General features: G+C 43.8%; 1 protein-coding gene across 1 annotated transcript in view; it reads right to left on the bottom strand.

Moving 5' to 3' along the window:
- The window catches only part of LOC109998773 (alpha-1,6-mannosylglycoprotein 6-beta-N-acetylglucosaminyltransferase B), a 137,217-nt gene that overhangs the window by 48,246 nt on the left and 75,047 nt on the right, over positions 1 to 13,924 (bottom strand). Inside the window, 1 exon segment of the mRNA XM_065959487.1 lies at positions 12,471 to 12,640. Coding sequence (XP_065815559.1) covers positions 12,471 to 12,640 — 170 coding nt within the window.

Below are 13,924 nucleotides of genomic sequence, written 5' to 3'. Positions count from 1 at the left end.
GAGGAGATTGAAAAGCCCTCAGCGCCGTGGTCGTCTTCCACACGTCCCCTTTCAGTACCTGCCTGTCCAGCTTTTCTTTCCCCCCCTCACTTTATTCAGCCAGAGCCGACTGCTTTGGCCCCTTAGCCGATAAAGGCTGACCTCTCTTAGCCTTTTTTTTTTTTACACAGTCAGACAACTGAGGCTGCCTTCACTGCTTTCATTCTCCTCTCTGCTCCTCTCTTTTGGAAGTTTCTATCACACAGTGGAGAGAATGACTGGAATAGCTGACAGAGAGAGTTGTTTCTCCACAGGGACGAGAAGCAGAAGAGAGACCTGTCATGGCTTAGAATCATAGATGTAAAAAAACCCGCTAAAAACCTTGTTCCATATTGGATAACAAGAGAACATTTTAAAGGGGGTATATTGTAAAAAATCCACTTCTATAGTGTTTTTGAACATTTATTTGGGTAACCTGAGTGTCTACAGACCTAAAAAATGTGAAATAAACCCATCCAGTCCTTTGTTTGTGGTCTACATAAGTCTTACAACACAGAGAAAAATAATACGAAAAATGTGCTCTCCTTGTGATGTCACAGTGGGATTCTGGTAAAAAATAATCTCCACCCATGGACTCCACCCCCAGACTAGAACAAAATATTTGCGCAGGACCGCCATTTTTGTTTTCTCTACAGAGGAGTGATGTCTACGGGGAAAACTCAGGGGGGGGCTCGTTGCATTTAAAGAGACACACACACCAAAACGGAGCATTCTGAGAGAGCTGGTTTATACAGGGTCACAAACCTCCTCTGGTGCTTGATTCATGTTATATTTTGACCAAAGCACAGCACAGATGTTTCATTTAGACCACAGGGGACTGTTTGAGAAGGTGGAAAAGAGGGAGAATATGTCCTCTTTAAATGTGACATTTCACACGTTTTCAAAATCCTGACCTGATTTTAAGCGCTCTTTAACATTGCAACATGGTATGTTCTTATTCACGAGATCAAAAATGGATGCATCCAACTTGACTTTCCTCAGCTTCTTTTGAGTTTGGCTTTAATATGGATGCAGCAATTCACAGGTTTCACTGTTAACCATGCTTTAAAAGTTACGATTATTTAATCTCCAGTACACGGGTTGACTCTGTTCTCTCTCTCATAAAACAACAAAGTGCGATACTTTTTGGTGCAGAGAACAAAAACAGACAGGTGGTGCCATGCTCGTCTCGAGACACTGAAGCTACGCTACATTAGCTTTACGATGCTAGAGGCAGCGAGCAGCGTAGAAACAAAGGGGGGTCTGCAGAGATTATCCCTCAGACTATAGTCCACCATCAAAATCTCTAATCGTTGCATCCCCACTCTCCATTGACTAATATTCAGAAACAAGAGCTAGCTGGCTATCAACTTAGCATTCACACATACACATGATGAATTCATATTGTAGACTGCGTGTGAGACCAAGTTTCTATTGTCTTTTTTTCTCGCCCACCCAAGGTTATGGAGTAGGGAACAGACGAACGCTCCGACAGCTCGCTGTGACTTCTGTATAATTGTACGTCTTGAAATGACTGTGACTGCTTTTCTCTCCGTGTCAGAAAGAACGACAGCTCATTTCAGAGCAGCTCCAGCGGCCTTGTCACAGAGACAGACGTCGTAAGGTTGACTTATCAAAGGTGGAATGAAGAGCATTCTTAATATTATTAGTTACGCTTGAGATGTTTTTTTTCCTCCTTTGAAAATCAAGACTATTTCAGAAGTCAGAAAAACACTGCACAAGGAAGTGTTGACATCATATCAACAGAATCCTAGATGATGTCTCCTAACATACCACATATGACCACATGTCCAGTTAATAACATCAAATCTTACAAAGGGTCAATTCATGTTATAAAACGGCTCCCATGTTAGAAGTCTGAAACATAACTTTAGACTATAAACACTTTACACAGACGTGCTTCTGCTTCTCCTGCTCGTATTTCCCAGTCCCTGTTGTGAGGAAAACCAATTAGAGCTAACGTCATGTGGAGATGTGAGCCAAAGCAGCACCAGTAACAAAAGAGAAAGTCACCCATGGGCCACTTCTGCCCCCCGACCCGACTCCCCCCCCCCCCCAGTTCTTTATATCTGAGACGGGGGATAAGGGAAGTCATTACCAAGTGTGTGCTTCAGTGGTGTGAGTGTCTGTTAGGGGTTAGGAGAAAGAACAGGGGTGATGAAATGCTGTAAAAAGAAAATCTGGGAAGTTGCTAACAAGCAGATTGATTTAAGCTTAGAGGGAAACAACTGTAGCAAGAAGGAAAGAGAAACGACAGACAAGAGACAGAGGGGAACCGACTGATCGAGGAGTGTGAGGAGGCCCAAGGACGGAGATACAGAAGATAAACCAGGGCAGAAAATCAGATCTTTAACTCATTGAACAGTACAAAAACCCTGCTGGAAGTTAGAAAACGTATTTCCTTTAAAACCGAGAGTCGAGAGAGCTGAATGGGAAATCACATCATCTTACATTCAGCTCAACATTATGATCAAAAAGAATGTAAATATGCCAATCATAAGTTTGAGAACTTTTCTATCCATGAGTGTCAGATTTGTTTTCATGCTCTGTATGCAGTATGTTATTTCCACCACCCTCAAAACAATTACAAAAGATGACATTGAGGTTGGCGGGGATCATAGGAGCAAACTGACAGGATGAAGAGAATATGCAGCCGCCAAGTCAGAACAGGCTGTTTCTGTGTCTGTACCTTTAAATATGTAAATGAGCTGTGTATGACCACGCCCCCTCTCTGGAAGGGCTTGGATGTACTCTGTGCTTTCTCGCTCCATGTCTTATTGTAGATAGTAGGTACTGCCTACTGCCTACTGACAGATTGAGTAGGTACTTGGCAATTCGGATACAGCCACAGTGTTGCAGACTGTGCATAAGACTCATTTACACGCTCTACTTTTTTAACAAAGAGACATTCTGACACACACACACTGCTGATTAATGCTAATGTGCAACCTTTTCTCTAAAAAAAGGAACTGCCTCACAGGTCCCTTCAGGAGTTTCATTCACCTCAGCAGGTTCTCCCAAATAAAGAGATTGGACACACACTCCCTTAATAATATTAAGAAGACGCTTCTCCCCTGCTCTTGCAGACAAGTGTGTAATATTGTTGCAAGTCAGCCGCTTTAAAAGTTGTTTCCCTCTAAACCTGCTCAGCCAAGAGAGAAGCAGAATAATATCCAAGTAATGAAAGACACAAGATAAAGCGCCAGTGAAGAGAAAATAAGAAACAGCCTTAATTGCCACGGAGAAAGAAAGAGAGCAGCCTCAGTGCTTTAAAAAGGAAACGTGTGTTCTGTTTGTGTTTGTTCTCATTTGCTTGAAGCTGCAAACAGCCTGCAGGAGAACACAAGGTGAAGCCAGGTCACTGACTCAGGTTTCTCTGCAGGCTTCGCTTTAATAATGACAGAAGGTGGGGGAGTCAAGACGGCGGGGGATGACGGAGGAAGAAGAGACAAGATTTCTTTTTTTTTTCACATTTTCAACTCCTAGAACCTGGTACACTCTGACAGTCTGCCCCCTTGAGATCTTCCTGCTAATTGCTTACTCACACGTTAGTCACAGAGGGAAAGTTTTTCTCTGCGTGACCGAGGATCTCAGGAGGCATGGCATGACTTCAAAAAGGTGTAGAAATCCAAGATGGTGTATGATACCAATGTTCACAGTATCAAGTGGTAAAGAACATAAAGATGAGCAGGAACGATGAATGAAGCAGCTTCATCACCTTCACAAACATAGCACCTGCTGTCGCACAAAACGTCCTCCACCAGCATTCATGAGGGAAACTTTCTGGAATATTTTGTCCTGCTTCACAAGGAATATTTTCCTGAATAGCTGGCAGGAAAAACTCTGGATAAAGGCGAGGTTGAAAAATGTGGCCGTTAGTGTTCACACATGCAGCCCAGCCTGCAAATGTGGACAAATGTTCAGGACTTTTGTGCATGTGTGAAAAGGCTAATGGAGAGATGATGACAGCGGAGGCACAGAGTTAGACTTTTGTTTTTCTTGACACCTCAAGACAAAAGTTTTAAGGGTCGCCCCAAAACAGCAGCAACTCCATAAACCGCCCACACAGCATCCAGTAATTTATTCTTCTATCCATTCATTTTCTTCCACTTTTGTGAGTTTGGGTCACAGCGGCAACAGGCGTTGAGTTAAGCCCAATTTTATCTAGCTGTTAGCGCTCTACCTCCTCCACCAACTCCATCTCCTTCCCTACCAGAGAGGCTACGCTCCACATCCAGAGAACCAGTCTACAATGCCAGCGATTAGCACACCCAGGCCCCCCCCCGCCTACCACCTGGCTTAGCATGCACCTGACCCCCATGCCTCTCCCGGCGGATGGTCGGCCTACAGGACGGAGGCTCCATGGAGTTCTTTTAGGCTGAGCCCGACCTGTGGAGGTAAGCCCGGCCACCAGATGATCGTCCTTTAAGCTCCCCTGTGGGTCTGGCTCCAGGGTGGTGCCCCGGTTTTCCCTCTTCGGGGCGAGGAAACATGTTCCCATTTCTACCGCTTCATAGGGGTTTTGTTGAACCGCTCTTAGTCCGGTCCCTCCCCCAGAGGCCCCTGACAACACACCTCCTGGGTTCACCGGGATGAGGAAACCCTCTCCTCCACGTTTTGATTCTTGGAGTGATTATTCTGTAAATCCATGCAGGATATTTCTACCTGCTAACGGTATTCAGAGAACATTGAGTCGGCTTCTCAGGCTGTGTTAAACCCACACAATCCATTTAACAAGATCAAGGCCCATTTAGGTAACAGATCAAAGCAAAAGATGAAACGGAAACAGTGCAGAAGAGAAGGAGAAAGTAATGGATGAATGAAAAGAGCCACAGTGCAGTGATAATCAGACTAGAGCATGCACAGGTCAGAGCAAAAAATACAGAGGAGATCAGAAGTGTGTAACTGAGAGAATCTGAAGACCAATCCAATTTTATAAGGTGTTACATAACCTCGGTGGGTAGCTCTTTTTGCATTAATCTCTGGGGTTATGCAAGCCATTTCTGGGCCAAAGCACCAGACTTAACGGCAAATGAGCTTATGATGCAAACTAGCATCAGTTCACACACATGGATTCACAAGCACATACGGAGGCTTTCACTTGCTGTAAAATGCTCCCTATCACACACGACAGGCAAAGTTACACACAGACCAATAGGTAGATTAAAGACACACACACACACACACACACACACACACACACACACACACACACACCAGCTGGAGTAAAACATGTTTCTAATAAGCTCCACGAGCAGAAACGTGCTCAAACTAGGATAAATATTGGAGATGCTTTTGAAAAATGGAGAGAGGTTAGAACACAGAAAGGTTTACAGACCCATGCAGAGCTGGATAAACACTGAAGCTTCAGAGTCCACCACATGGTGACCTGAGTGAGCATCCACTCTAAAGAGGAGGAGGGGGCGGGGGGAGACAGCTCTCTATGATGTATAGAATTAAGACTGCAGCACCCATTTTAAACACTAGGTGTCATAGTTACATATTGCTCCTTTAATGATTGATAGCAACTAAAAGTACCAAAGTTAAAAATAAAAAAAAAGAAGCTTAATCTCTTTATTCATATTTTTTAACCAATAGCTGCTGCGAGTGAAAGAGAGACAGCAATGGGAAGAAAGCCATGGTTTGTTGCCTCGGTGTTGAAACAGGTCTTAATATTGTTTCATTTTATCAAGAATCGTATTGAAGTTTAACAAAATGTTATTGTGACATCGACAGTCTGACACTGAGAATCTCGTGTGAATGTTTGACTTCAGTAGTCTGAATATAGGACTAGGCAGGGAGGCGAAGTATAAAGCTCCACTGTAGAGGCTGAACTATGAATACTTAAATGCACAGGAAACGTAGCTGGCAATGTACGGAGGCACATAAAGGTTTAATGGTACTTATGAGAGTTTAAGTGTAAAACATTAGTGAACAGACGGCTCTTAAAGTAACAGCCAACTGATTAGAATGAGAGTGGTGATTAAAACTGGTGTTACTACATACTTCTGTTCATACATGTGTGTGCATATGTCATGGAAATGGGAGGGCCTGTCCAGTCCTTGTTGATTCTCACATCTCGGGGAGAATGAGGCATGACATTATTGAATTCCCTGCTTTCTCACAACTCACTCTTCAATCAAGTCAAAGTGAAATGCCTCGGCCACATTTGAAGATATTGTGTGAAGGTGGTGAGCTCACAGGAATGGTTCAGATGAACCAACGGACAGATGGAAACAAAACCCTGATAAAATCTTAATCATCCCGGGGGAAGGACCAGACTTAGAGCAGTTCAACAAAACCCCTATGAAGCAGCAGATATGGGAACGTGTCAGATCATTCCGAAGAAGGACAACAGGGGGGACAACCCTGGAGCCTGAACCACAGGGGAGCTCAAAGGCGAGCATCTGGTGGCTGGGCTCTCCTCCTTGGGGTTTGGTCCATGGATGCTTTTTTATAAACTTTTGTCCTATTTTGGACAAAAAATTGAATCCTAACTACACAGTCCACAAGTAAACCGCAAAGGCCATCTTGTTTCCTCCATCTCTCAATACGTTTTATTTTTCCTGTTTACAGTATTGACAGAATAAAGCTAAAGTTGCTGACTGTCCTCCTTTACACCCTCTGTACCGCTGCAGCCCTCAATGATCTAAACCCTTTAATGTAGAACGGGAGGGGGGGGGGGGGGGAGCACTGTCTTTTCTCCCTCATACACCAATTCATCTCAGGTGCCTCGCCAATCAAATTGGCACCAAAATCAGCCTCATTTCCATCCTCCACTCAGTGAGTCCCCCCGTCGTGAGGAAGTGCACACTCAGCAGATGTGAGGAGATGCAGAAATCTGAAGCACAGAACCTCAGGTGTGTGCTGGTTTATTTATGCTTTGTGTAGAAGGACAGTCAAAGATCTGTGTGTGTGTGTGTGTGTGTGTGTGTGTGTGTGTGTGTGTGTGTGTGTGTGTGTGTGTGTGTGTGTGTGTGTGTGTGTGTGTTTGGGGGAGAGGGACTCTTAAGTGAGTTTTTGAAGGAGGAGGAAAAAAAACATTTTATGCAACCAATCACTATTTTTCATATTTGGATAACAACAAGCCCCGCCTTCAACAGATGTCAACTCAGCACTTTGCTTCACTCCTCTTTCTCTCCTCCACACACACACTCTCTCATCGGTTCATCCAGCCGCACACTGACAGCCCGGAGACTAAGATATGCCTCCACTCTGTCACTGAAACAGAGATTATATAATTGAATGATTCCCTGTATCATTACGCCCTGTAGGCCACACCACAGCACGATCACATTAATGTAGAAGGAGAACAAAAACGATCGAAAGACGTTTTTATCACCATCTTTAGAATTCAGTTTCTATCCATATAAGAGGAGTTTAAATCATTATAAGATGGGTTCATTCATTAATATCACTCACTCGTACAGGCTGCAGTATGTGAGCGAGTCCCCGTGGATCTCTAGAGAATTCAGTCCAGCAACCTGAGCATTTTTATAGATCAGAAACTACAAACCATGGTGTTTGTTACATACAGTAAACATTTAGACTAAACCATCCCCTCAGTGACCAATTACAGCTTCCCTTTGTGTCCTCCTCAGCCAGTTACAGCTCTCTGTGGTGACCCTGAAGGCAGCGTGTCAGACACAGACGATGCACACAAACACAAACCTTTATGAAACTGTGGAGGAGGCTGGACCTTCAGCACTTTCGGTCCTCATCTTAGTTTCTCAAAGAGAAGTAGAGGAAAGTTTTTAAACCTGTGTTTTGGACTCAATCTGCACTAAGAAGCCTCTTAGGGGCGGTTGTCTGTCTCGTCTGTCCGCCTGGCGTTCTGTTTGTCTCCGTCGGCCGGCGGGTCCAGATTGTCAGACTATTGGACTGTAACTGGCTGCGTCTTTGTGTGTCTGCCAGCCTTTTCTGTCAGGTTTGTTTATCCTTCTACCTGTTTGTCTTCAGGGAGGAAAACAAACAAATACAAAAAAAAAAAAGTCACTGCCTCGCCTCGTGTCTTTGGTAGAAGTCCTGCACATTCACAAAGTGAATCTCAGTAGAAAAGGAGTGAGAGGGCTTGGACACAAAAACTGCAATAAGGCAGAAATAAATCTAAACTTGCACTCTAATATAAACAACAGTGTTTAGCAGTCGAGGGAGCAGGAAGTCCGTCATAGTTTGAGCTGCTGGGAGAACTCCTCCTACATGATGACGTCAAACTGTCTGCAGTCCAAAATCAGATTTTTTAGGTTTTGATGTTCAAGATTCTCTACAGGTACTCCGGCTTCCTCCCACAGTCCAAACACATGCTTGTTAGGTTCATTAGTGACTCATAGTAGGTGTGAATGTGAGTGTGGCTGGTGGTCTCTCTCTATATGTCAGCCCTGTGATTGGCTGGTGAACAGACCAGGGTGTAACCCCGCCTCTCAACCAATGACAGCTGGGATCGACTCCAGCCCCCAGGTGACCCCAAACGGGAACAGCGGTAAAGATAATGGATGGATGGATGTTCAAGTTTAATGATTGGTTACTCAAGAGTGTTGACAACAGCTCATACTGGTTTTAACAAACTTTTCCAATGATGTGGAACATGAACAGTTTACAGTTTTGACCACCATGGAGGCTGACTCAACTCATAGAGAGAGCTTCAGTGTGTTAAGAGAGAGAGACTGCAGTCTGTAGGGTTGTCTCACTTCATTGGTAAACTGATATAAGACGGATGAGGTTTCTGTGTAACGCCGGTTCCCTCCCTCTACCTCGTTCAGATGAGATCGCATCAATTTCCCAACTCCATGTCGACTGATCTCTGAAGTGATAAAATGTGTGAAATGTTGATTGAAAGCCGTTTGTTTGTATCTCCGCAGCAGCATCAGTGATTCTGTTAGCACAGCGTGATGTGCCAACACACAAAGACAGTTCACTGACCAACAACATGGAGCAGATTCTTCTTGTGTTTACAGGAACTCATCATTCAGTCATAAATAACATTTCTACCACATTCATCATTAAGTCCTAAAACAGGAAATCAATCTAAAGCTTTACATTTCATTGGAGAGGGTGGCAGATTAGTGGGGAACAAATCCTGGCCAACACTGACCGATGTTGAAAATGTTAGAGACCCCTCACATGACGAGAAGTAATGATGAGTTTCACAGTTTTCTTTGTATAGTGTGTGGAGAGCAGGGATATGAATAAAACAACACACCACAGTCTTGAGTTACAAACAACAAACGCCCCGGCTCTGGATCCTGGAAGTCTAAAATAAACAAACAGCTCTCAAGTCAAACGTGACATGAGAGAAAACAAAGATGGCAGACAAGAGGCAGGAGGAGTGGGCTTCATGTTTGGATGACTTTTGACTGAGACTAGGGAAGACAATCCACAGTCCCCCCCCCCACACACACACACACACACACACACAACAGGATATCAGCTCATAAATATCCATATACTGTATCATAAAATGTTAGATATTAATTCTTTCTCTAAACCAACCATCACTGTGAATAAACATATATGTATATATATATATTATTTGATTTAAATGATCAATATACGCACTCTTATTTATGTAAATACTGTAATTGACATCTTAACTGACTCATCACGTCACATAACTGCATTTTACTCATCATGTTACTTCAGTATCTTTTGCACTCTTCACCACTGTACTGTTTCATATTTAGTCATGTAAATATTAGTCTTTTCTTATTATGTTTATTGTTGATATTTAATGTTGTACCTGTACATAAGAGAGCACAGTTCACTGAAGTTAAATTCCTTGTGTGTGTAAGCGTACCTGGTTAATAAATCTGATTCTGATTCTGAACTTGTGTTAAATCCAGGTGGCTATATCGTTCTTTAAGCAGATGGGATCACTCTTAACCTGCCTCACTCACAGGAAAATCAAGCAAGATAATGTTAAGAACCATCCTGACATTTAGGATCTTTCTAATGACTTTGGTTTGAAGGCCGGATTCAGGCCCCAAACCGGCTCGATCAGTGTGTAAACTACTTAAAGAAGAACCCTGCTTTATTTGTGTTACGTTCTCCGAGATGGCTAGAGGATAAAGGGAGTAACAATCCAAATGAACCCCAGGGTAATAAAAAGAGGAACTGAGTAAAAGCAACCTCAAAAAAGAATTGATCTACTCTAACTACAAACTAAGAGAAGCCTATTAATCTTCAGCAAAATACCTTTAAACAAAAAACCGAGATAAACAAAGAGCTTAATGGCTTTATATGTGATTTTTTGATCCAGCAGATGTCGCCCTTGAGCACCAGCATGAAACCAAAACAACTCGCGCTGCATTGTTGTGTCAGCATGCTAATGCTAGCGATCTTTATTATGCTCATATCTTCTCACTGCATGTAAATTTACCTGAAATGAGCGTGATCTAGAAACACAGTTAAGCAGTGAGTACAGTATGTTATTCTTCTTTTCTCTAGTCCCTCAATTAAACAACTTTTATACACGAGGGGAGGAGTCAGCCGGCCGTCCGGGCGATGTAAACAAAGTGAAGATAGGACTCTGAAAACTCTGAAAGCATCACAGACAGTGGGACTCGGGTGTTACACCCATTGTAGACAGTCATGACTCACAGAGTTATTTTCAGAGGAGATACTTGATTTATATTATATTTAAGTAGCACACAGAGGGCGTACGATCTCTACAGAGTAGCACACAACCGAATGATCCACCGACCCCGACTGCCTGCTCCCTCCTGCTCTTTATAGAGAGGGGTACAGGTGTGCTCCATCAGAGGCTGCAGTGAGGACACACCTGGAGGGAGCACAAAACACACACACAGCACTACAGCAGGTAACAGTTCTCCAACAAACAATCTGTGTTGTCCCCGTGGGTTGACTTTTCCTGAACCATGAGAGGTAAAAAGGTGACACACCACCAGACGAATGTTTGTACATGCTTCTACTTTCCCGCAGCTAACCATGTGGAAAGACGGACATCAGGAGCGAGTGTGGAGTGAGTGAGTCAGGATCCAGTTTATAGAAAGCTCAGACTGCATCCCCCTTAGTAATCCGTAGCTCAGAGCTGTTTTCCTTTCTAAAGCCATTCCATGTGAGCAAGGTGGACAAAAAAAAAATCATTCTTCATGCTGGTGTGTTAGATTAGACTGCCAGTTCCCCAAAAACATCACAGCCCAGGTTGTTGAGACCCGATTTAAAAAAAAAATACAGGTCCAGCGACTGCACTCAGTAAAAACGATGCTGCCATCCATTCCAGAATCTGACAAGTGAACCCGGCCCTGTGGATGTCCCCGCCATCTCTTAAACTCATTTTCTATATATAAAATCCCTCTCCCTCCTCCGCTCTCTGCTGCTCCCTGCAGAGGCGTTATGTGTCTACAGAATGACTTGCCAAAGGGCTGGGGGGTCAATACAATACTTCTTCTATGATTTGTGGGAGTTGTCGCAGGCAGTGCTGAGTGTAAAAGAGTGCAGCGGGGCTCTCTGGAGACATCATTTTATTGATCTATACTCCATACATGTGTCAGAGCAGTGATCAACGGTGGCAGGAAGACAAAGACGATCAGGCCAATCAAGGCTGAACAAAGAAGTCGGCCATCTATAGCGTGATTCAGACGTCTGCTCGATGCTCGTGCCTCCGGAATGTATAATTTTTTATTTTTTTTTAGTGTTCAGTATTAGTCATCCATCTTCATGGGCGCTTGACAACCTGTGTGATTTATTCAGTCGCGGCCGTCAGGTAGATATTGCACGGACTGGACGGAACAAGCCTTAGGGATCTCTACCCAACAGAGTGGATTTACATTCATCCATCTGTGTGTGTGTGTGTGTGTGTGTGTGTGTGTTGGCTCCGCAGCAGTATCCGTCAGCAGAAACATGCAAGTGTGCTGACGCAGGGGGATAAAGAGACACACACACCGGTGCAGACGGAGCGCTGACAGGAAGTGGAGAGAGGTGCGTCGATACGGGGTCGATGCAGCAGCTGATAAATCAACAGCACCTTAGAGCCCTCATGGGCACCCCCCCCCCCTCCCCCTCTGGGGGTTAAAGAGGGAGTCAGGTGTAATTAGGAGCACAATGTGTTACTACACATTTTTAAATGCTCTATGTGGGAGTCCAAGCACACAATTAATAACGGAAAGGTCGTAAAAGATCATTGCTTTTTGTGTCCCGGCTGTCGTCAGGGGTCATTTCCTCGCAGACATTATGAGTCTCTTTTAACGAGCGTCTTAAAATGTTTCTGTTATTTAAACAGCAGATAAAACGTGCAATCAAAAGTGTTTACCAAAGTCTTGACCCGGCCGATCAATAGCCTCTCTTCTCTTGTCACAGTAAACATGCTCTTGTCTGGATAATCCTCGCGTCGACATGAAGCAGCTGAGCGTCACCTACACGCTGGTTCAGAGCTAACGCTAACAATGCTAACACAGCAGCATGCGTCAACTCACCCCTGGAGCTCCTTGACGGACATGGAGATCTTGAGGTTGTGTCCCAAAACATGGAGGGCGGTGAGGATGTCGGCCCACTGGACCATCTCCCCGAGAGGACCCCCCTTCAGGACTTTGGGGCTGAAGACGTCTCCGGACTCCTCAGTCAGGAAGCCGACGTGGACCAGGATCTGAAGGAGGACAGAATGAGTCTAGATTAAAGTCTGTGGAGAAGATGAGACTCAACAATTCATGTGAAGAAGAAGAGTAATGTCTCCTCTGAGTCCTGACTGTCTACAAGGTGAGGCGAGGTGGTTATTTATGGTGCATTTTAAACTTGACAACTCCTTTGTGTGAACTCGAGTGTAGAGGGGTTGGAGGTGTCTCTGGAGGAGAGCGGAGGCTTCAGGATGGAGGAGGCGTGGCCTAAACAGCAGTTTGTTTTGGTTTCATGCTGATGCTCAGGGGCGACACCTACTGGATCAAAAAGTCGCACATTCTTTCTTTTAAGAATTGTGTCATTATCAAGCGGATCATGTCTCTTGTTTGGTCCAACCTTTCTGGGAAAATGTTGCTGAAATCATGACAAGAAATGACTGAATAAAGAACTCTTGATGAGGTTTGGTTCAGAAATGTAAAAAAGCCTGGTATGTTTTGGAGTCATATTTTAATCTAAAGTAACATTTAACGACCACATAACCATTTCTCCTTGTTGAATTGACTTATTAATGATGGTCTGCTGCTGTTTTCCAGTTTGCAGAGTAAAGCGGGAGCTCTTAATGCTCTTAATGTTTGAATCCTTATCTACACACACTTTTTAAGATTGCAGTCTCCCTAAAAACATGCAGCTAATCATCAGAATAAACCACATTCTTCATTTATGGAAATTCAAAGCACAGATGTTTGTTCAGAAACACAAATATGCATAATGTTAAATGTGCATATTCCAAAGTAGATTTAATTAATCTCACTTTTCTTTTCTAGTATTTATAGATGTGTGCCTTGTGTGAAGTTAAGCTCCTTCAAAGTTAAGCTTGTGCAGTGCAAACTGTTTTAATGAGTTTGAGGATTAGAATCACTACAATTTCAGACTCTTCCCAAAAGAAAATTATGGAAACTGAAAAGTAATTCTTTTAAAATCCCCAAAGAATTATCCCCTCATGCACCAACGGGACAGCATGTGCGTGTAGAAATCATTATGGACTGTAAAGCTCATTCCATCCATATGCACCGGGGACGTCTGCACTGCTCTGATTGGTCAGCAGCAGACGGGGGGGAAATAGCCTTTTGTTTGACACATCATGTAACATGTGAAGAAATGATCACAGTCTGTATGTTAAACACGCTGAGCACGTTCGGCCTACAGTGTAACACATGTCCATGAAGCTACATAATCACTGCTTCACACCGAGAAATGAGCAACATGTTGCCTTTCACAGCGGATTAAACACGACCATGTCCAAAATGTTGCTCTG

The sequence above is a fragment of the Labrus bergylta genome, chromosome 1 (assembly GCF_963930695.1).
Source record: "Labrus bergylta chromosome 1, fLabBer1.1, whole genome shotgun sequence".
NCBI lineage: Eukaryota > Metazoa > Chordata > Actinopteri > Labriformes > Labridae > Labrus > Labrus bergylta.
The sequence above is the reverse complement of the archived record's forward strand: the minus strand, read 5'-3'. Positions and strand labels throughout refer to the sequence as shown.